Source organism: Jaculus jaculus, chromosome 13 (genome assembly GCF_020740685.1).
Source record: "Jaculus jaculus isolate mJacJac1 chromosome 13, mJacJac1.mat.Y.cur, whole genome shotgun sequence".
Taxonomy (NCBI): Eukaryota; Metazoa; Chordata; class Mammalia; order Rodentia; family Dipodidae; genus Jaculus; species Jaculus jaculus.
Genome location: NC_059114.1, coordinates 11,293,242 through 11,316,224, shown reverse-complemented (window position 1 = coordinate 11,316,224; position 22,983 = coordinate 11,293,242). Strand labels below are relative to the sequence as shown.

General features: G+C 51.6%; 1 protein-coding gene across 3 annotated transcripts in view; it reads right to left on the bottom strand.

The window, feature by feature from the left end:
* Window positions 1-686: 686 nt before the first annotated feature.
* Window positions 687-22,983, bottom strand: part of Limk2 (LIM domain kinase 2) — an 85,871-nt gene continuing 63,574 nt past the window's right edge. For all 3 annotated transcript variants that reach the window (XM_045132687.1, XM_045132688.1, XM_004664082.2), the window contains 14 exons: window positions 21,839-21,974; window positions 20,417-20,526; window positions 19,709-19,897; window positions 16,550-16,655; window positions 16,005-16,201; window positions 13,021-13,207; window positions 12,046-12,132; window positions 9,212-9,343; window positions 8,943-8,999; window positions 6,215-6,280; window positions 5,086-5,260; window positions 4,392-4,447; window positions 2,889-3,046; window positions 687-2,300 (listed from right to left, as the gene is read on the bottom strand). In XM_045132687.1, coding sequence (XP_044988622.1) covers window positions 2,156-2,300; window positions 2,889-3,046; window positions 4,392-4,447; window positions 5,086-5,260; window positions 6,215-6,280; window positions 8,943-8,999; window positions 9,212-9,343; window positions 12,046-12,132; window positions 13,021-13,207; window positions 16,005-16,201; window positions 16,550-16,655; window positions 19,709-19,897; window positions 20,417-20,526; window positions 21,839-21,974 — 1,801 coding nt within the window. In that variant the 3' untranslated portion in view covers window positions 687-2,155. The remainder of the gene's footprint in view (window positions 2,301-2,888; window positions 3,047-4,391; window positions 4,448-5,085; window positions 5,261-6,214; window positions 6,281-8,942; window positions 9,000-9,211; window positions 9,344-12,045; window positions 12,133-13,020; window positions 13,208-16,004; window positions 16,202-16,549; window positions 16,656-19,708; window positions 19,898-20,416; window positions 20,527-21,838; window positions 21,975-22,983) is intronic.

Genomic DNA, 22,983 nt, shown 5'->3' with positions numbered 1-22,983 from the left:
GACCTTAGAACTCACTCTGTAGAACTCACATGATCTTACCTTAGCCTTTCAAGTGCTGAAAGACCAAAGGTGACTGTCACCATTCTGAGCCCAGGAACCAGATTTTTTTTTTTATTTTTGGTATAGTTTGATATATATATAATTTATTTTTTTATTTTTTTTTTTGGCCAAGGTAGGGTTTCACTCTAGCCCAAGCTGACTTGGAATTCACTATGTAGTCTCAGGGTGGACTCGAACTCACAGTGATCCTCTTACCTTTGCTTCCCAAGCACTGGGATTAAAGGCGTGTGCCACCACGCCTGGCTCAGGCTGGCTTTGAACTGAAGGCAGTCCTCCTGCTTTTGCCTCTCAGGGCGCAGTATTACAAGCATGTGTTGCCAAGCCTGGGTGGTTTACGGCTTTCTGGTATGCCTAGGACCTTACCAAGTGGTGTATTGTCCTGCCCAGCTGTCTGGTGCTTAGAAGAGGAGGGGAGAGCTCCTATGGACTCAGCTGGCAGGGGGAGCAAGTGAGTTCATAGACCTCGGTAGGTGTTTTCTGGGAGCTGGCTGAGGTCTTTCAAACGAGAGGGCTCTGGACTTGGGAGCCAGAACTCCTTGATGTTGGAGTCCTGTGGCCCCAGCCTGGAGGTGGCCAGCAGAGCCTCCACATTTTCCTGAGTCAGTTCCTAAGTCACTCACTCTCAATTGTGTTAACGCTTAATTTATTGAATCTGCTTAACGGCCTCTCTCAGGCCCACCACTCCCACACTTGCTGGAGACAACCCTCAGATGCTGGGCGCTCAAGACCCCCCTGCAGCAAGTTTGCAAACTGCACATACGTGTACAGTCTACAGAGCAAGTGAACTGGCCAGAGATGATATTCCTACCCCACAACTCATCCGGTCTATGTACAGTATTTCACATACCAAACAGATAACGATAATATTAACCACCGCTCTCCTGGACCCCCTCTCCCGTACAACCCACCACACATTGCATTTTACACCCCAAACCCATTCCCAGTTTGTTAAATACAGTGCAAGCTCACACACACTTCAGAGGAGGCAAAACCAGGTGTGCTGTGGAGTCCCTGGACATCCAGGAGCCAAGGTGGAAGGTACCCTCAGTGTTTCCAATGCGCATGGCCTGGGGCGGCTTGGGAGGCTGTAGTTACAAGCTAAGAACTGGGCCTCAACGAGGGAGGTAGAAGCCCGATAGCCCAGCTCAGAAGTGCTCGGTATCTCAGCCCGGGGACCCGGCCCGCCATTCCTGTCCCAAGCGTGTTCCCGAGTAAGCAGTAGCTGCCAGATGGCCGAGGCCGAGAGACTTCCCTTCCTTGCAGCCGAGGCCTGTGACAAGCCCCAGTGGCCTCTGGATCCTGTCTGCTTCAAAGCAATGTCTTGGGCTTTTTGACTGAGCCCACCAGGGCGTGAGTGACAGCGGCCAGGAAATGGGGCTTTTTACAGGGCAAAGCCTTTTGCTTTCTCCAGCTCCAGCCTCCTAGGTGCTTAATGAGTAACTGTTGGTTGAGATGCAGCGTGTTGCCAGGCTCTGTGAGGTGGAAACTTCTGCACACGAATCTGGTCTCTGGGATGGTGAGCAGAAACCAACCCACTCTCTTCCTCCTGGCCAGTCCTACTTAGTGCCTACCTCAGAACTCTTCAAGAACCTCACTTCCTTGAGAGGCCAGCGCTTCGACCCCTTGAGGGCCATGTGACCCCCAGCCTTTCTTTCTCTTGCTCACGTTCCAGCTGAAGTCCTCTTGCACCCAGCTGGACCAGAACCATCAGAGCCTCAGGCGGGTTGGTTCACCCTTGGATCCTGTCCAGCAGGCCCAGGTCATGTTGATTAGTGTAAGCCAGAGCCTACTGGAATCTCACGGTCAGGAAGGTCCCCAGTAGTCCCGAGTAACAGACTCCTCCTGGTAGATCCCAGGCTCTTTTTATCTTCACAGCTTTCAGATAAGTGTTGGATTGAGACAGGGATCCGGCCCCCAAACCTGTGCCGAGGTGTCCCCTGCGCCCCGCACGCCTCCTGGGGAGGTAGTAGGAATGGCTCGTTCTGTTTCTAAACAAGCCGTCGATCCACAGGAAGTCCTGATGAAGGGCAGAGCCAGGGCGCAGAGGGGGCAATGCTGGCTGTGGTACGACCCCCTGCAGGGGGCTAGGCCCGGGCTAGGGGGGCGAGTCCCGAGTCAGGCCGTACTCCAGGCTCACGGTGTGGTCCAGCTCCTCCAGCTCTGCCGGCAGTGGGATGCCCAGCTCTCCCAGGTACAGGGAGAGGGCCTCAAAAGAGTCCTCCAGTTTTGAGAATGCTGGTCTGGAAAGAAAAGGAGTACGTAAGAGGCAGGTGGAAAACAGGAAGGCCATGGGGTGGTATAAATGGAAGCTTGGCTGGGATGCAGCCGTTTCCTAGTTGTATGGCCTCCGGAAACCTCCCTGTGCCTCTGGGGAAGGGCATAATATATTCATGTTACTTTATAGGTTTGGTGTAAATATGAAAGATAACACTCTGAGAAGACTAGCCAGGCTAGAGGTAGTGGCTTAAAAACAAAAAACAGCCGGGCATGGTGGTGCACGCCTTTAATGCCAGCACTTGAACTCACGGCATCCTCCTAGCTCTGCCTCCGCAGTGCTGGGATTAAAGGCGTGCGCCCATGCCTGGCCCTGGACTTTCCTCCAGTGGCTGTGCCTGTGCTCTTCTCGGGCCACTTACTGCTCTGCCTTCATTCCCCTACCCCAGTGTGACACGTCAGAGTTGTCCGGTGGCTTCGATGTTTGGCAGTTACAGTTGAGTTCAAGGTTTTTGTCACTGGGCATGCCTGGGAAGGGCACGGGATATTCTAGGGCTGGGTCGTCTGGGGACCACGGGACCCTGTGTGCTGGGAGGAAGGGACAAGACACCAACCTGCTCTCAGGCTCTAGTTTGCAGCAGATGGCGGCCAGGGGGAAGAAGGCTGGCGGGCAGTCTGTGGGGACAAACTTCTCCCAGAAAAGCTTTACGTTGAGGCCAAAGTCCAGTGTGCGGGGCAGGCAGTCGGGATCTGCATACACCTGCCCAATGATCTGCAAGTAAAGAGGGCTGGTCAGAAAGGCCCCTGGAAGCCGTGGTGCATGGCGGGGGAATGGGTGCTGCTGTGTGGACACCCAGATGTGCACAAGTGGGGGTTGTAAAGACTAGGTTAGGGCTGGAGAGATGGCTTAACAGTGTCGTACCCAGTCTCTCGCCCCGTCTCGATCTGCCTCTCTCTCTCAAAGAAATAAAAATAAAAAACCCTAGCTTAGATGGCTTACACCCCTCCCCATCTCTCATCACTGTGCTAATCCAGACTGCTCTCTCCACGGAGGGTCTGGTTACTGAGGAGGGTTTAGGAGAGGCCCCCCGGCAGCAGAAACAAAGTTCACAATTGGCACCCACGGGCTGAGACGTCCCTCATCCAGCCCCGCCCTGACGTGTCCCTCCATGGGCCACATCCTCTACCAGAGCAGACTCCATGCGGCTTGATTCATGTTTGAAGCCGTTGGGCATCAGATTGGACACTTTGTACGTGGCACGTATTCAACTGCTATTTATTGAGGAAAATAACTTAAATATTTTTTTACTTTTGTGCGTGTATGTATGTGTGTGAGAGAGAGAGAGAGAGAGAGAGAGAGAGAATGGGTGTGCCAGGGCCTCCAGCCACTGCAAAAGAAATCCAGACATAGGCTGAAGAGATGGAGTGGTTAAGGCATTTGCCTGCACAGCCAAAGGTTCCCGATTGGATTCTACAGAGGGCCAGATGCACGGGGGTGGGGGTGGGGGTGGGGGGTGGGGGGGTGTGTGGGGGCAGCATGCATCTGGAGTTCATTTGTAGTGGCTGGATGCCTTGGCACACCCATTCTCTCTCTCCCTCCTCTTTCTGTCTCTCAAATAAAAATTAAATAACTAAAAGAAATCCAGACACATGTGGCCCCCCTTATATGCATGTGCAACACTGCATGCTTGCATCATTGCATCTGGCTTATGTGGGACCTGGAGAACCTGAGTTCTTAGGCTTTGCCGGCAAGCACCTTAACCACTAAGCCATCTCTCCGGCCTGGAAACAACTTTTTTTAAAGGTAGGGTCTCACTCTAGCCCAAGCTGACTTGGAATTCACTATGTAGTCTCAGGCTGGTCTCAAACTCACAGCCATCCTCCGACCTCTGCCTCCTAAGTGCTGGGATTAAAGGCATGCATGCCCACATTTCTTTGTGGGGATCACAGAAGATTTTGAACGTATCTATCCAACCTAGTGCTTTGAGATACACTGAGCTATGCTGCTGTCTGACTGCTGATTTCACAGCAAGCTATTCACCCCTAGGAAAGGATTCCAGACCCAGAAGAACTGCTGGGCCTGAGGCCTCAGGCAGGGTCCCTGAGAGACAGCTCACCTCACAGAGAACGATCCCAAACGAAAAGACATCCACTGTCTCATCGTAGCTCTTTCCTTGGGGACAGAAGGGAACAGGCTATTAAATTCGTGTCTCTTGCCTGCCTTGTACTGGGTCTTGGGTTGAACCAAGGCACAGCAAGAACAAAGGCCAGAACAGGTTCCCCAGGATGGGTGCCACTTGGAAGTCACCTCTCCTCATTCCTGGGTGGCCTGCCTTGAAGTGACCTTACAACACACCGCCCAGGAGGCAACTGCATTGCATAGTGGAGAGCAAGGCACCCAGCTCATCCAGGCTGTGTTCCTGGACAAGCCAGGCATGAGAAAGGATTGTTTCGCACCATTTCAGAGGCTTGGCAACAAGAATGCCAGGCAGCAGCCTGTTGTTCTGAACATTATCCACCAGGGGGCTCCACACGTCAGTGCTCTGCTTGGAGAGGCTAAAGCCAGGGTGATGGGCAGCCTGAACTCTCAACTACCCTTTGGACACACAAACCAGTCAGACGGCCTGCTGTGCTCAGGATAGCTTGGTGACCAGTTCCCAGCTCTGAGCTCTGGAAAGGTCTGGTTTGGAGAAGGTTAAAAATCACCTAGCCCTTAGTACTGAGGGTCAGGCCCCCCCCGCCACCCCAGGATTTCTGATGCGGTTTCTGTCCTCCCTCTGGTAACTTCCCCTCCAGGGACTGGGAACCCACCATTCAGCATCTCAGGGGCCATCCAATAGGGGTTTCCCACCACAGTATAGCGCTTCTTGCGGTCGCTCTTCCGTAAGGTACGTTTCTTTGCCGTGGCTTTCTCCACTGGGGGCCTTTTCCTCTCTTCCACGATGAGTCGTGACAGCCCAAAATCTGCCACGACCACAGTCTTGTCCTGGGAGGACAGGGGCCAAGTCGGGAGCAGCCACGAGAAGGGGAGTAAAGATGCACAGCAACGCGGGGGGGTGTGTGTGTGTCGGGGATCCCAGCCAAAAGCTCTAAGGGTGGTCATGGCTGGGCACTTGTCAGTCTGGCTGGCATCTACCCACAGCCAATTCCAAGGCAAACAGGGAGCCCTGGAGGGGAGGGGCTCTGGGGCCTGGAGAATGCTGCAACTCACGGGCAGACAGATATTCTTGTCTTTTCTACCTGGTCCTACCTTGTTCCTGTAAAGATTTGTGGTAGTTGCTATAACCAGTTGCTAGGAAAAGACAAAGCAGGGGCAATGTGGGGAGCTAGGGGAGGTAAACTCCTAGGATGGTGACAGGGCAGTCGTGTGGAAAGGGATTAAGACTAATGTGGACCTAAAGGGCGGAGCCAGGGCCCCATTAGCAGAGAGGGCACACCCAGGAAGGTTACAGCTCAGCAGGACAAACACTAACGTCTTCAAGCTGAAGGCTGGTGGGAGGAAGTCTGGGGACAAAGGCCTCAGCCAACTTAAGAGCCCTGTGGCCCCTAGGCGTTTCAGGTGTCAGTGTTGTAAAGCAGGGTCAGTTTTATGGGACTGTTCAAGACCACATGCAGGTAAGGAACTGGAGCTGTATCCCCCACCCACCCTTCACTCGGGGGTGTGGATTGACCCCAGGGCCTTCTGTGGGTGAGACAAGCGCTCTACCTCTGGGCTGCACCCTTCTAGTAACATGGCTTCCAGGAGGGCTGAAGGGAGTGGATTTGTGTGTTTCTGTGCACATGCCCAGGAGCCTCGGAAGATGGCAGGCTTTGGAGATGGCAGGAAGGGTTAATAGGAACCCCTAAGCAGCATGTCTGGTCTCTGAGGCCAGAGGGGACACTTGCACTGTGACAAGGAAGCCAGAGGGTTGGCCCAGAGGCTCGGGGCAGCGGGACATACCAACTTGATGAGGCAGTTGTGCGAGTTCAGATCCCGGTGGATGATGCACATGGAGTGCAGGTAGGCCTGGAACAGAAACGTGCCAAAGGGCCAATCCACCAGACCCCGACCCCAGCCCTGGCCCCGGGAGCCTGCCCTCCCAGGTCACGCCCCAAGCCCAGCTTCAGAAAACCCGAGACAATGCTCCACCCAGCCCTGCCCCCACCCCAACCCCTCCTTTGTCCCCTGAAAGCGACAGAAAGTGGGTCAGCTCCGGTGGCCCTTTGGTTCCCCAATCGACAGCCCTGGGCCTCCCTGATGCCCTTGAAGTTTCCTACCCCAGTGGTCCTGGTGGCCTTCCACCCACGCTACGTAGATTCGGGCGCTCACACACACTTCTCCTTCCTCCCTGCCTGCCTGTGCCTTCAGCTGCTTTAGAGCTTTCCTGACTGTTAGTGGGGAAAACTGAGCTCTCCTCCGGATCCAACCAGCTTTCTTGGGGCTCCATCCTTCTCACTGTCTGTATTGAAATCTCTCCCACTCCAAATGTATGTTTGTTTGTTTGTTTCTATCTATCTATCTATCTATTTTTTTTTTTAAAATTTTTGTTTATTTGAGAGAGGAAAGAGAATGGAAGAGCCAGGGCTTCCGGCCACTGCAGACTCATGTGCCACCTTGTGTATCTGTCTTTTGTGGGTCCTGAGATTGTGATGTGAACCGAGGTCCTTCGGCTTTGCAGGCAAGTGCCTTCTCCACTAAGCAATCCCTCCAGCCCGCTCCAAATGTTTCTAAAGGTTCCCCTCTCCAGGCTCTGGTTTTTGTCAACTCTCAGGAGCCACTTCCTTATTCCTTCCTTCCTCTGCAAATGAGTAAAGGTAACCATGCCCTCTCTCCAGCTCCTAGCAGCAATGCCTCCAGCCACCCCCCGCCCCTTCCCCCTTGGAGCCCTTTCTACATTGATGCGACTCATGATCCGGCCACCCGCACATCCCCTCCTCGAAGGCTGTCCGCACTCTCTCTCCTACGCTCCCCGCTCCCGAGACAGTTTCCTTTTCAGCCTCCGTTCTCAAAGCCTCTTTTCACATGCTAACCTCTGCTGGCTACATGGCGCCTCTTTGGTCCCTCAGATAACTAGGGGACCAGATCACCCCGCCCAAGCCTTGCTGGCAGATTCCTCTCCACAGGCACCAACCCTAGCTCCCCAAACCTGTCCCAGATCGCGTGACACCACCATTCTAGGCCCCTCAAGCTGCTGCGACCACTCTCCCCGCTCCTGTTCCCTCGCAGCCAACCAGCTCTCCATTCTGACTCTACCTCCCAGTCCTGTGTCCCCTCCTAACCCTCCCTGCCTGACGCGCTCTCAGCTCAACCCACTGACTTGGAAAACGCTCATCTCTTTGCTCGTCCTTGCTTAAAAATCTTTTCCATTTGTCTGACTTTCATACAGTCTGGGCTTGAAACACACAGCCCTTATTTACCTTCAATCTCCAGTCTTGCTCTAGACTAAAACTATCATTGCATGAAGAACAGTGGTTAAAAAATTTCAGATGTAAGCCGGGCGTGGTGGCGCACGCCTTTAATCCCAGCACTCGGGAGGCAGAGGTAGGAGGATCGCCGAGAGTTCGAGGCCACCCTGAGACTACATAGTGAATTCCAGGTCAGCCTGAGCCAGAGTGAGACCCTAACTCGAAAAACCAAAAAAAAAAAAAAAAAATTTCAGATGTAAGAGCCAGGTGTGGTTGGTGCACGCCTTTAATCCCAGCACTTGGGAGACAGAGGTAGGAGGATCAGCATGAGTTCAAGGCCAGCCTGAGACTACATAGTGAATTCCAGGTCAGTACGAGTCCTTGAAAAACCAAAAAAAGAAAAAAAAAAAAGAAAAAAAGGGGGCCTGGAGGGATGGCTTAGCGGTTAAGGCATTTGCCTGCAAACCCAAAGGACCCTGGTTCGATTCCCCAGGACCCACGTAAGCCAGATGCATAAGGGGGCTCATGCATCTGGAGTTTGTTTGCTGTGGCTGGAGGCCCATTCTCTTTCTCTCCCTCTTTCTTTCTTCTTTGCCTCTTTCGCTTTCTGTCTCTCAAATAAATAAATAAAAATTCAAAATAAAAACACTCCCTCTCTCAGATGTAGGGGTCAGACTGACAAGCCCAGCATCTGGGTCTGTCCTAATGTCGGCTCTTATTTATCTGGAAACAAAGGATCTTGGAGGAATAAGCGTGTTCCCGTGTCCAGCACCGAGAAAGCATCAGTGCTATGGGCGCTTGTCAGCTGCTGAAATTGCTACAACCTGAGTCATTTATTCTCAGAAGACACTCTGCCTCCCAGGGCTTTGTCGTGCCATCACCTTGTGGCCTCTTTGCCCAAAACAGCTTTGATCTAATTCTGACCCATCCTTTAGTGCCCATCTAGAACGCATCTCCTTCTCCCTCCCATCTCCCGGGCAGCGAGGGGGCTCTGCTTCCTTAAGGAGTGCTCGGTACTGGGACATGTCTGTGACAGCCAGGCCAGGTCACTTCACGCTATGAATTGACTCACTTATGACCTGCTTGCTCTTTGAGAGGTCTGAGATCCTTTGAGATTAGAGCTGTCAGCTGCGAAGCGCTGGCCAGGGCAATTTCACTGGCACCGGGAGAAACTCAATGCAGAGCTGTGGCATGCGCCAGCCCGCAGGAGGGGCGTCTTGCTTTCTAGCGCACCCTGCCATCTGAACCTACTCTTGAGCGGCAGGGCTGCTGCTGGGACTCACCATTCCAGAGGCGATGCCTTTGGCAAACCTGACCTTCTGCTGCCAGGGGAACGGCTCCTGCGGGGTGGGAGAGTGCCCATCAGAGACGTGGAGTCCTGTCTCACTCAGGGCCCAGGTCCTATGTGTCAACAGGGTGTGCCATGGACCCCTCCCTCTCTGCCTGGTCCCACCCGCTAAGGTCCTTCGGGGACCTCTGGCCTTCAAGGTTCTCAGGGAGTGGGCACAGGTAACCCACCAAGGCTCTTGGAGACCGCGGGCTGCGTGCTTACCGCGCCGCGCAGAAAGTCCTTCAGCGTGCCCCCCTCAATGTACTCGGTCAGCAGGTTCAGCTTCTTGTCTTTGTATAGAACGCCAATGAACTTGAGCACATTGGGGTGGTCAAGGCTGCGCATCACTTTCACCTAGGAGAAAGGGGGTGCCAAAGAGAGCGGGTGGTTAACTTCTCACCCACTCCTCTTCATATACCCTTCTCTCCAAGAAGTCGGCTTGACAAGCACAGCTGGCTGTGTGATGTCACCAGCCACAGGATGGAGCAGGAGGAAGGGCCACCTCGCAGATGGGGATGGCCTCACAGGGCCAAGCTCTGCGATGCCAAGAAGAGCTTCAGGGAACTAGCCTGGAAGGGCCCATGGGAGACAATGGCCTGGAGTGGGAGGGAAAGTACCTGGGCTAATGGTGTTTAAAATTACAGCTGTGGGGCTGGAGAGATGGCTTAGCGGTTAAGTGCTTGCCTGTGAAGCCTAAGGACCCCGGTTCAAAGCTCCATTCCCCAGGACCCACGTTAGCCAGATGCACAAGGGGACACATGTGTCTGGAGGCCGTGGCACGTCCATTCTCTCTCTCTCTCTCTCTCTCTCTGCTTCTTTCTCTCTCTGTCTGTCGTTCTCAAATAAATAAAAATAAACAAAAATAATTACAGCTTCAGGCTAGAGAGATGACTTAGTGGTTAAGGCGCTTGCCTGCGAAGCCTAAGGAGTCAGGTTCGATTCCCCAGTACCCAAGTAAGCTAGATGCACAAAGTGGTGCATGTGTCTGGAGTTCATCTGTGGTGGCTGAAGGCCCTGGTATGTCCATTCTCTTTCTCTAATAAGTAAATAAAATATGTTTAAAAAAAAAATCAAACTGTAGCTGCTCTGTGGACCACGGTGGGAGGGGGGGCAGAAACTGTGTAGATGCTCAGGGGGTGTCAGTCTTCTGAAAGTTTCATGTGGGGCTCCCTTCAGGGTGTCCAGGTAGTGACGGTAACACTAAGATGTACTAAACGGGTGTGTTTTCATGCCTATCATCCTTACAATCTGAGATTCACATCCCTTGTACTGGCCTGTACTGCTGACTTTAGTAAGTGCTCCCTGACCCACATACTTTAAATAAATAAATAAATATGTATATACAGTTTTTTTGAGGTAGGGTCTTGTTCTAGCCCAGGCTGGCCTGGAGTTCACTATGTAGTCTCAGGGGTAGCCTTGAACTCATAGCGATTTTCCTACCTCAGCCCCCCCAAGTGCTAAGATTAAGGGTGTGTGCCACTACGCGCGGCTCTTAAAATATATATATATTGGTTTTTTGAGGTAGGGTCTCCCTTTAGCTCAGGCTGACCTGAAATTCACCATGTACTCTCAGGGTTGCCTTGAGCTCACAGTGATCCTCTACCTCTGCCTCCTGAGTACTGGGATTAAAGGCGTATGCCATCACACCTGGCTCTTAAAATATAATTTAAAAATTTTTTTGTTTTTTATTTTATTTGAGAATGACAGACAGAGAGAGAAAGAGGCAGATAGATAGATAGAGAATGGTCATGCCAGGGCCTCCAGCCACTGCGAAGGAACTCCAGACGCGTGCACCCCTTGTGTATCTGGCTAACGTGGGTCCTGGGGAACCAAGCCTCGAACCGGGGTCCTTAGGATTCACAGGCAAGTGCTTAACCGCTAAGCCATCTCTCCAGCCCAAAAAAAAAAATATATATATATATATATTTTTTTTTAAATTTTTTATTTATTTATTTGAGAGCGACAGACACAGAGAGAAAGACAGATAGAGGAGAGAGAGAATGGGCGCGCCAGGGCTTCCAGCCACTGAAAACGAACTCCAGACGCGTGCGCCCCCTTGTGCATCTGGCTAACGTGGGACCTGGGGAACCGAGCCTCGAACCGGGGTTCTTAGGCTTCACAGGCAAGCGCTTAACTGCTAAGCCATCTCTCCAGCCCAAAAATATATATTTTTTAAAAAGTGTTTTATTTATCTGAGAGAAAGGGGCAGATAGAGATATATAGAGAGAATGGGTACATCTGGGCCTCTAGCCACTGCAGACAAATTCCAGATACATACTTGCCACCCTGTGCATCTGACTTTATGTGGGTCCTGGGGAATCAAACCTGGGTCCTTTGGCTTTGCTGGCAAGCACCTTAACCGCTAAGCCATCATCTCTCTAGCCCTATTTTCCTTTTTCTTTTTTTTTGGTTTTTCGAGGTAGGGTCTTGAACTCACGCCCATCCTCCTACCGCTGCCTCCCAAGTGCTGGGATTAAAGGTGTGCGCCACCATGCCAAGCCTCCATTTTCTTTCTTTTTCTTGGATTTTGGAGGTAGAGTTTTGCTGTAGCCCTGGGTGACCTGGAATTCACTATGTAGTCTCAGGGTGACCTTGAACTCTTACCTCTGCCTCCTGAGTGCTGGGATTAAAGGCATGCGCCACCACGCCTGGCTCAGTTTCTTTCTTTCTTTTTTTTCTTTAATATTTTTTGTTCATTATTTATTTATTTACTTGAGAGGGACAGACACAGAGAGAAAGACAGAGGGAGAGAGAGAGAATAGGCGCGCCAGGGCCTCCAGCCACTGCAAACGAACTCCAGATGCGTGCGCCCCCTTGTGCATCTGGCTAAAGTGGGACCTGGGGAACCGAGCCTCGAACCGGTGTCCTTAGGCTTCACAGGCAAGCGCTTAACCGCTAAGCCATCTCTCCAGCCCTCAGTTTCTTTTTTAAATCGGGTCTCACTGTACTGTCCAAGGTGGCCTAGACTCACTTTGGGGCTCATATGATCCCCTTGCCTCAGCCTTTCAAGTAGCAAGGAGTACAAGATGGGTGGAATGTGCACCCCACTTTCTTACCTCAGTCAGGAAAGTCTTCTGCGTCTCCTCATCGCATCGAATCAACTCTTTCATGACCATCACTTTGCCTGTGGCTTTATGTGTCACCTACGGGGAGGTCAAAGGTTAATAATGGAGAGGCCAGAGGCAACTCTGCAGGATAATTTGTGAGAACTCTAGGGTTGTAGCTGAGTGGTAGAGCGCTTGCCTAGCATGCTGAAGGCCCTAGGTTTGATCCCCAGCACTGAGGGGAAAAAAAAATCTATGCCAATGGCCTTCCCGTCACTTGGAGTACATTCTGAGCTGAGCCACATTAGACTGACGGAGATCATGTGCAGAGGACACAGCACGGGGCCACAGGAGACTCAGAGGGAAGCATGTCCTCTCCCCTAGAGAGCTGGGCATGCACAGAGGAGAGCTGAGAATCTGGAGAAGGAGGCAGGAGGGGACACTGCCAAGCCAAGCGGGGGCTCTGGTCATCTGGCACAGGAGTGAGTCCCTTGAGTGAACAGAGTCTGGGGGGACAGGAGGGTGAGTGCCACAGACATGCACCAGGGAGCTGGGTGGGTCGGGGTGAGCTTTGCGGCCCCTCTGTCCCACAAGCTGAGATGCACGGCTTACCTGACCCCCCCTCCCAGCTCTCATCAGAGGAGGAGGAGGAGAGAAAGAGAGAGAGGTTAGTCCCTGAGACTGTTCACCAGGGTGGCAGGAGCCTGCTCCTTGTAGCAGACCCAGAACCGGGGCCTGTGGGCACCTGACACACACCCACCGACTGTGGCTAACCCAGTCTGGGGCTCCCGAGCCACACGCTCACCGGAGCAATGGTGCTAATGCCTTAGGGACCTGGGCTGGGGCAGAGAATGCACCCTGGAAGCCAGCACCCGAAGCTGGTGTCCTGTGGGCTTGCAGTGGGGCCCTGCGATGTGAACTCACTGAACAAAGGTAAGAGAGGGGTGTTGGTGGCCAAAGAGTGGAGCGGCAGCTGTGTGCACTCACCTTGATGGCTTGCCCAAAGAAGCCCTTGCCTAGGACCTCCCCATGGATCAGGTCACACGGCCGGAAGATCTGCTGTGAGCAGCTACTGGAGCAGCGGAGGGATTCGGAGCGGCTGATGTCTCGGCTGAGCAGCAGGGGCTCTTTGGGGGAACTGGGGCCAGGGGACTTGGAGATGCTGTTACTGCGCCTGAGGATAAGGCAAGATGAGACACAAGCAGGCGAGGTCACTCTTAGAGACCAGCCAGGACACGGTGACAGGGGGAACCTCGGGTATGCCGGGTCACTTCTACAGCAGCTGCATTTAGATGCTGTTGTTGGGGAACGGGACTCCTAGATGTACTGACTGGGAGCTGCACATATCAGGGGTTTATTTAAGCATGTAAAAATGCACTCGGGAGGCAGAGGTAGGAGGATCAGCCATAAGTTCGAGGCTACCCTGAGACTACATAGTGAATTCCAGGTTAGCCTGGGCCAGAGTGAGACCCTACCTCGAAAAACAAGCAAGCAAACAAACAACAAATATTCAAAATGAAAAATGGACTGGAGAGATGGCTCAGTGGGTAAAGCGGTTACTGGAAGCATGAAGGTCTGCGTTTGGACTCCCAGAATCCACGTCAAGCTGGATGTGATAGCGTGCATCAGCAATCCCAGTGTCCCTGTGGCAGAGGTGGAATTCCTGGAAGCTCGCAAGCCATCCAGCCTGGCAAATGCAGTGCTGAACCCGAGGCCCTACCTCAATCAAGGTGACCTCCCTCTCCCCTCCCCCCAAACACACACACACCAAAAAATAAAAATAAAAAGAGGGGGGGCAGTTCTGGATAGATGGTTTGGCAGTTAAGGCACTTGCCTGTAAAACCTAACAACCCAGGTTCAATTCCCTGGTACCCATGTAAAGCCAGATTCACAAAGTAGCGCATGCATCTGGCATTTGTTTGCAGTGGCTGGAGGCCCTAGTGTGCCCATTCTTTCTGTTTGTCTTTCTCTGCTTGCAAATAAACAAAAATATTTTAGAAGGGTGGGGGGTACAGAGATAGCATAGCAATTAAGGCATGCCTGGGCCTCTAGATACTGCAGTCGAACTGCACACATGCACCCTTGCACACGCATCACTTTGTGTGGCTTATGTGGGGAGTCGAACATGGGTCCTTAGGTTTCACAGACAGGTGCCTTAACCGTTAAGCCATCTCTCCAGCTCTATCTTTGCTCTTCTGCTCTGTCCCCATTAACAGTGCTCACTAGAGCACCCAAGGTGAGCTACCCTCTCCGGCACAATGGCTCTTCCGTTACCTGAGCATCTCTCCACACATCCCACACCTGCCCTTTCCTAAGCCATGCATTTCCAGCCTTTCTCTGGCCCCTGATGCCTTGGCCCAGGCCAAGAGGCAGCCAGCAGTGATGGGCACAATCCGTGGGAGGGCCATGTTTCAAACAGAAGCCAGACAAGGTGGACCTGGCTGACTCAGACCAGTTAAACAGTGAGTCGATAAATACCCTGATTCATATCATCCCAAAATAGTTCACTTGTAATGAGTACTAACCCTATATAACTGTATCTTTTTTCATACTTTCTTTTTTTAGCTGTTTTTATTTTTATTTTTTTTCTGTTTTTATTTTTTGAAGTAGGATCTCACTCTAGCCCAGGCTGACCTACAATTCACTACAGACTCTCAGACTCGCCTCGAACTCACGATGATCCACCTACCTTTGCCTGGAATTAAGGCATGCACCACTATGCCTGGCTCATACTTTATTTATGTGAGTACTGGGGAATCAAACCTCGCTCATTGGGCTTTGCAAGCTCAACTACTAAACCATCTCTCTGGTCCTTTCATACTTAATTCTTACGTAACTGATGAGACAGCAGGCCCGCTTCACAGATACAGAAATGCAGGCTAAGAGAGATGAAATGAACCATGCGGGCATTTTTGGCTAAGAGCCAGAATGCTGCTGTAAGGCTGCGTACTTGCGTCTTGTGTACAAGACAATCGCTTCTCCCATAGGCCTGGCAGACACTGATGTACGGAGATGTTGGTCTCAAGGGTTACAACAACTGTGTTTGTTCCTCTCTCTCTCTCTCTCTCTTTTGGCTTTTTGAGATAGGGTCTCACTGTAGCTCAGGCTGACCTGGAATTCACTATGTAGTTTCAGGGTGGCCTCGAACTCACAGCGATCCTCCTACCTCTGCCTCCCGAGTGCTGGGATTCCACCACGCCCGGCTTTGCTCATCTCTTGCTTCACCATTTTCAAAGTCCTATGTATCCTTATTCTTATTCAGTCCTACCTGTGTTCCTACTTCCATCTCTGAGCTCCACGTTTCCTTCGTGTTGGTCTTTAGGGTTGAACGTCACCACCTCCTGCCCAACTCAGGAGTTTAGCAGACAAAACCTGACAAAGCCTCTCTGGATTCTGAGGCAGGGTTTTAAACAGTAGCTCAGGCTGACCTTCAGCTCATGGGAAGCTTCCCTCCTTGGCCTCCTGAGTTGCTGGCATTACAGGTGCAAGCCTGGCTTTTTTTGTTTGTTAGTTTTTTTGCTTTTTTTCTTTAGGTATTTTGAGACAAGATCTCATTATATAGATTTGGCTGGCCTCAAACTCAAGATCTTCATGCCTCAGTCTCCCTTGTCTTGTGCTGGGATTACAGGCATGTACCAACACACCTGGCTTATAACCTTTTCTGTTTTGTTTTGTTTTTTTGGGGGTAGGGTCTCACGTTAGCCCAGGCTGACCTGGAACTCACAGGGATTCTCCCACCTCTGCCTCCCAAGTGCTGGGCTAAACCCCTGGCTCCTTTTCTGGTTTCTAAGGAAACTTGGCAGACAGCCGGGTCAGCACAGGCCCTGTCTATGAACTGTGAGTCAGCATTAAACTCAGTTTGTCTAGAGTCAGCTCATTGTCTTTCTAATGCCATTGGTCTCCGCAAGCCAGCTTAGCCTTTTGAGGGATGGCCATGGGACAGAGCAGAGGCAGGGGCAGACAGAGCATACCTCAGGGAGCGTCTCCTCAGTGTTCCCTCCTGATTTTCCTTGGTATCCAAAGGGCTGAGGGTGTGGGAGTTCCCGGCATTCTGCATGTGGGGAGAAAGCCGGGCATCCAGCCGCAGCTGGTCCAGGCGCTGGGGGACAGGGTCATGTTCAATCAGCAGCTGAAGTCTCTGGCTCGTCTGGCTAATCGCATCCTCCACCTGTGGCCAAGAGAAATGTAAGGCTGGCTCCCACCCCAGGGTACCCACTGCCAACCCAAACAGTCCAAGCAAGAGGATGGCCAATCCTCAACTAGGCTAGCGGTGGCTCCTGCTGCCAGCTCCCGGTGCCCTCTGACTGGCTTCCTAGTACCTCCCAGAGCCTGCCAGCCCATCTCTGCTGCTACAGAAACCCGTGAGGCTGACCTAGGTGGTCTCTACTGGTCACAGGCTCAGTGCTAAGACAAACAAATGGGCTGAGGTGGGAAGGGTGAAGGCGACAGCCGGATAACCCAAAAGGCCTGCTCTGTGTCGCCCCTTTGCACAGGACAGACTGCACACACACGGCACCTCCTCCACACGAAGAGTGCGGACGGGGGTCCCATTGATCTCCAGGATGCGGTCCCCAGGGTGGATGGCATTGCGGTTGTTGGGGCTGATGTGCATCCGGTTGACCCTAGGAGAGACAAGAGTGGGTACAGGGTGAAGGCATCCTTAAGACTCACTTGACTATTTGTGCAAGGAAGCTTACCACGTCCTAGGCGTCCAGTGGCCACGAGGCCCAGGCCGCTTACACACAGAGGCGGTACCAGAACGCCCCCTTTCTGAAGGGCACCGCTACTCACTCAACGGCCTGAGCCAGAAGAAACCAGGGTCTCTTCTCCATCTGGGCGTTCCCTCAGGCTCTGCCTCGCTTCCCCAGCCCTTACCCTCCTCTGAGAATCCTCCCTTCTCTCCATCACCATAGTTACTAACATCTCCATCCTGGGTCACTGTAGCAACCTCCTGAAGAGGGTCCTATGTCTCTAGGTTTCCCCCCCGTTCCTCACACCCGCCCAACCTCCATGCCAGTCCTTCTGAAATGCTAATCTGACCACATCACCTTGCTGGCTAAACCCCTTAATAAACCTGCTGCGGGATCTTTTTTGTTGTTGTTTTGAGTTATGAGTTTCACTCTAGCTCACGCTGACCTGGAATTCTCTATGCAGTGTCAGGGTGGCCTCAAACTCACAGTGATTCTCCTACCTCTCCTGAGTGCTGGGATTAAAGGCATGTGCCACCATGCCCGGCTTTTTTTTTTTTTTTTTTTAATAATACCATCTTTCAGGTTTTTGAACTTTATTTTTTATTTTATTTGAAATTTTTTTTGTTCATTTTTATTTATTTAGTTGAGAGCGACAGACACAGAGAGCGAATGTGTGCACCAGGGCCTTCAGCTACTGCAAATGAATTCCAGACACGTGCGCCCCCTTGTGCATCTGGCTAACGTGGGTCCTGGGGAATGGAGCCTCGAACCAGGGTCCTCAGGCTTACAGGCAAACATTTAATGGCTAAGCCGTCTCTCCAGCCCTTTTATTTTATTTGGGAGAAAGTGAGAGAGAAAGACAGGTGAGAGAGAGAATGGGTGTGCCTCCAGCCACTGCAAAGGAACTCTAGATTCTAGATGCATGTGCCACTTTGTGCATCTGGGCTTATATGGGTCCTGGGGAATCAAACCCGGGTCCTTTGGTTTTGCAGGTTGAGCTGAGCCATCTCTCCAGCCTACCTGCTGGAACTTCATAGTCAAGGCCCTCCATGAATAACAGGCCATTCTTGAGCTAATCTCATCCTTCATGAGACACAAGACTCCCATGTCTGGAGAGATCTGGTCTCCCTCTGCTCTGTACACACCTCCCTCTCCTCTTCCTCTACTGAGTCTGCAGAGGAGACCTCCCCTCCTCCTGACCTCTCACCTATCCCATTAGACCTAGGCTCAGGTAAACAAAGAGCAGGCACAGTCAGTATTGACAGGGCTCTCTCTCCCCCTTTCAGGCACCGTGAAGTGACAAGCTTTATTTTATTTTATTTTATTTTATTTTTTATTGGTTTTCAACTTAAAACAAATACATGCTTATCTATTTATTTGATAAGGAGAGAGAGAGATGGAGGGAGGGAGGGAGGGAGAAACAGAATGGGTGCACCAGGGCCTCCAGCCACTGCAAAGGAATTCCAAATACATGTGCCACCTTGTGCATCTGGCTTATGTGGGTCCTGGGGAATCGAACTGAGGTCCTTGGCTTTGCAGGCAAGCACCTTAACCACTAAGTCATCTCTCCAGCCCTATTTTTTATTTTTTAAAGACTCCTCCCCCCATGATTTATTTTATTTTTTAAAAATTTGATTGATTGGAGAAACAGGCAGAGAGAGAGAGAGAGAGAGAGAGAGAGAGAGAGAGAGAGAGAGAGAGAGAGAGAATGGACACGCCAAGGCCTCCAGCTACTATTGCAAATGAACTTCAGCTGCATATGCCACCCTGTGCATCTGGCTTATGTGGGCTCTGAAGAATTGAACCTGGGTCCTTAGGCTTCCTAGGCAAGTACCTTAAATGTGAAGCCATCTCTCCAGCCCAACAAGCTTTATTTTATCACATACTCCCTCCAAGATGCTCTGCCTCAACACAGGCCTAGATACAATAAAGATAGGTGACTAAAGTCTGAGACTGTGAGCAATGTGTTCCTTAAAGAAGGAACATTATAGGGTAATGGAGCACAGTGTCTCATTACTGACATTATATACACGTAGACTGTCTCCCGGTCCCTGGCATAGACCTAAGTATGAGGCCTTAACCTCTTTTGGGTCATGGGCCCCATTTTCTCCTTTGTCCAACCTATGCACCCAACCCAGAAAACAATAACCAGTGAGTACCTACTGATGCCAGGCCCTGGCAGGCAGTACGAAACTAGACAAAGCAAGTTCCTCCTAGAGTTTACAGTCTAGTGGGAAGGACAGATGATAATCAAACTAATACACATTAATCAAGCCAGATAATTTCAAGGAGCAAACATGATCTGAAACCTGACACCTGAAAGGTGAGAGAGAGTGTGGCTTTGAGTAAGTGGTGGAAGCAGCACGGGCAGAGAGAACACCAGGTGCCCGGGCCCAGGCGCGGCCGCAGTACAGGGAGGGAGCGCTGCAAGAAGGGTGAGGTAAGCATGAAAGCAGGCCACTCCCCACGTCCGAGTCCTGAGGGCCCTGCTCAAGAACCTCTGCATGGGCTGGAGAGATGGCTCAGTGGTTAAGGTGTTTGCCCCCAAAGCCAAAGGACCCAGGTTTGATTCCTCAGGGCCCACGTTAAGCCAGATGCACAAGGTGGCGCATGTGTCTGGAGTTTGTTTGTAGTGGCTGAAGGCCCTGGTGTGCCCATTCTCTCCCTCTTTCTCTCGGAAATGAATTAAGAAAAACTTAAAAATTTTTATTTGCAAAGAGAAAGAGAGAGAGAGAGAGGGAGAATGGTTGCGCCAGGGCCTCTAGCCCCTGCAAACAAACTCCAGATGCATGTGCCACCTTGTGCATCTGGCTTACATGGGTCCTGGGGAATCGAACCTGGGTCCTTTGGCTTCACAGGCAAGCGCCTTAACTGCTAAGTCATCTCTCCAGCGTGCCCCCCGCCTACCTTTTAAAGTAAAATTTTAAAAAGGGAAAATTATAAATAAAAAAGAACCTTTGCTTTAGGGTTCTCAGAAGACTCACTCTTTCACTTGCACGGTGGTAGCATAGTCGGAGCAGGCGCTGTCGACGGACACGGAGAAGCCTCGTCTGCACTCGGTGGTGGCCGGCATGGAGATGAGGGTCACGGAGTAGGGAAGCTGGTCCTGGGCAGACTCCGTGGAGAGCCTCTCAAACATGGGTGCCAGGACCACTTCATTGTGGCACTTCCCACTGTGGAGAGGGCACAGAGGGGGCCGAGGCTTTTAGCAGCGTACCCTCAGCTGCCCCTTTCCTACCCCATCGCCACCTTTTTTTTTGTTCTGAGTCTCAGTGGCTGCTCAGAACGAGGAGCCTAGCGTGGGTGGCAAGTGGGGACGGCCTGGGCATGAGCTGGCCTCGGGTGTCCTGCACTGCCCTTGACTTGCAGTGAGAACCTTGCCCCTAGCCCGTGTCACCTCTCTGGGCCCCAGGTGGCTTCTGGGAACCAAGCTCTATGGTCCTTTTCTTGTAATGTGAGCTGCTCCTCAGAGAGTATCTTCCAGTCATTTCTCTCTGGGCAGAACAAGCCTATTCCCTTGGCAGGTCAGAACGGAGAGTCTCATAGCAAAGCTTATGGGTCACAGAACTCTTGACCAGCCCTGCTGGGGCAAAAATCTGGTGTTCTGATCACCCAGTAGCCCTTCCACCCGCCACCCTTCCCTCCTCCTGGCTTCTCTTAGTGGGGAAGTGCTCATGGGGCTGCCATCTTACCAGTAAAGCATGGCATGCTGCACCAGGGCGTAGGCATCCCCGTCCTCAATGATCACCTTGCAGCTCATACAGGCAAAGCACTCTGGGTGGTATTTGAACTCCCCAGCCACCTACAAGTGGATGGGGCGGGAACAGGAGGAGGCAGTGAGTTATTGCTTCTACTGGAGGAGGTGGGCTGGCTGGGTGAGCAACAGGCAGCTGGGAATTTGCTGACCCTTGCCACGATCTACTTTCTAACCAAGGACCTCCAAACTCCAATTAAATCCCCGTCTTGGGCTACAGAGATGGCTTAGCAGTTAAGGCTCTTGCCTGTGAAGTCTAAGGACTCAGGTTCAATTCCCTGGGACCCATGTAAGCCAGATGCACAGGTGCCCTATGTATCTGGAATTCGTTTGGAGTGGCTGGAGGCTCTTGGCATGCCTGTTCTCTCTCAATCTGCCTCTCCTTTCTCTCTCTCTCCCCCCAGCCCCTCTCAAATAAATAAAATATTAAAAAAAAAAAAAAAAGCCAGGCATGGTGGTGCACACCTTTAATCCCAGCACTCAGGAGGCAGAGGTAGGAGGATCGCCTTGAGTTTGAGGCCACCCTGAGACTACATAGTGAATTCCAGGTCAGCCTGGGCCAGAGTGAGACCCTACCTCAAGAAACCAACAAAACAAAAACCCAAAATACAGCTTCCACAGGAAGTATCAGATGGGTGCTGCTGTTTGTTATTTTTGTTTTGTTCTCAGTCATGAGAACATGTCCCCAGCAGCAATCATTCCCCCTGCAGGGAATCATACTTCCTTCAACACAGACTTGGCAAGTGTGGGGGATGCCTATGGAAGGCAGAACCTCTCTCCACCAGCCAACCATGGGTTCTCATCATCTGATCCCCTGAACACGACCAAGGTGCATCTTCTTCTCTATTAAGTTTCTTCTTCTTCTTCCTCCCCACCCCTCCCCCACCACTTAAATATATATATATGTATATATATATATTTTGTTTGTTTTGTTTTTGTTTTTCAAGGTAGAGTCTCACTCTAGCTCAGGCTGACCTGGAATTCACAATGTTGTCTCAAGGTGGCCTCGAACTCATGGCGATCCTCCTACCTCAGCCTTCCAAGTGCTGGGATTAAAGATGTGCGCCACCACGCCCGGCTCTGTTACAGAATTCTTAACAGTCTTCATCCCACTGTTCAGTGTCTCCTCCCTGTCTGTCCACCCACCCACTCCCAACTGGATCGTGAAGTTGAGGGAAGGATTGAACCTGTCATTTCATAAGGGCTCAACAGACACCTCATGGGGAATGAATGAATGAATACATAAAGGAAGAAGTCCTCCCTGATGAGAACAGCAAAAGGTGAATGGCCAAGGGGAGCGGAAAGCGCCATCAGTGGACTCTGGTGACCCGGGGGGGTAGAGGGGTCAGGGCTCACTCACCATGAACGGTCCCGTCATCAGCAGGGAGCAGCCGTGACAGAACTCCCCAAACTTCCCCCAGTAGTCCTTATGGCAGTAGAGTTTCCCATCCTTCTCATAGTACCAGTTGGTGAGGGAACCCTGGCATTCTGAACACCTGTGAGGCAAGCAAAGAAATGCTCCTGGGTCCTTGGGACCAGGTTCCCCAGGCTGTCCCTTGGTTCCTAGTTTCATGACAAAATGGACAGTCCTGTCTTTCATCAAAGTCGGGGTAGAGGGAAGCTAGGAGCTTCGTGCCAACTCTGCAGGGAAAGCTGCTTCAGAGTGAACAAGGCTCCAGACCCCATGAGATGTCGCCTGCAAGTTGCTAAGAGCCAAGATGCCTCCCTCAGAAAAGGATTCCTTTGAGTCCACTTTTGATCCCGGTTAAGAACCTCTGATCTAGACAGATCATTCAATGAGCCACAAAATCTCATCGACCTCCACTCATCAAAACCAAATCATGAGCCTAGCATAGTGAGGCACGCCTTTAATCCCAGCACTCGGGAGGCAAAGGTAGGAGGATTACTGCGAGTTTGAGGCCCGCCTGAGACTATATAGTGAATTTCAACTCAGCTTAGGCTACAGAGAGATCCTACCTTGAAAAAAAAAAAAAAAAAAGAGGGGCTACAGAGATGGCTCAGCAGCTAAATTTCATGCTTTCAAAAGCCCAAAGGCCTGGGTTTAATTCCTCAGTACCCACATAAAGCCAGATGCACAAAGTGGGGCATCTGGAGTTTCCTTTGTAGTGGCAAGATGCTCTGGCACTCCCATTATTTTTCTCTCTTACTTTCTATATGTACATATTTGCCAACAAATAAATTCACTCTGTAGTCTCAGGGTAGCCTCGAACTCACAGCAATCCTCCTACCTCTGCCTGCTAAGTACTGGTATTAAAAAGCATGAGCCACCACGTCCAACTGTCTGAAATTGTTTTTAAAAAGGGATAGAGTCTAACTGACAGGAAAGAGGTAAGTAGGTTGGTTCGAGGGGCTCTTAGCTGTGCGTGTGAGGGGGGCTTGGAAAGGGAGAAAGATAAGCTGGGTGTGGTGGTGCACACCTTTAATTCTAGCACTTGGGAGGCAGAAGTAGGAGGATTGCCATGAGTTTGAGGCCATGCTAAGACT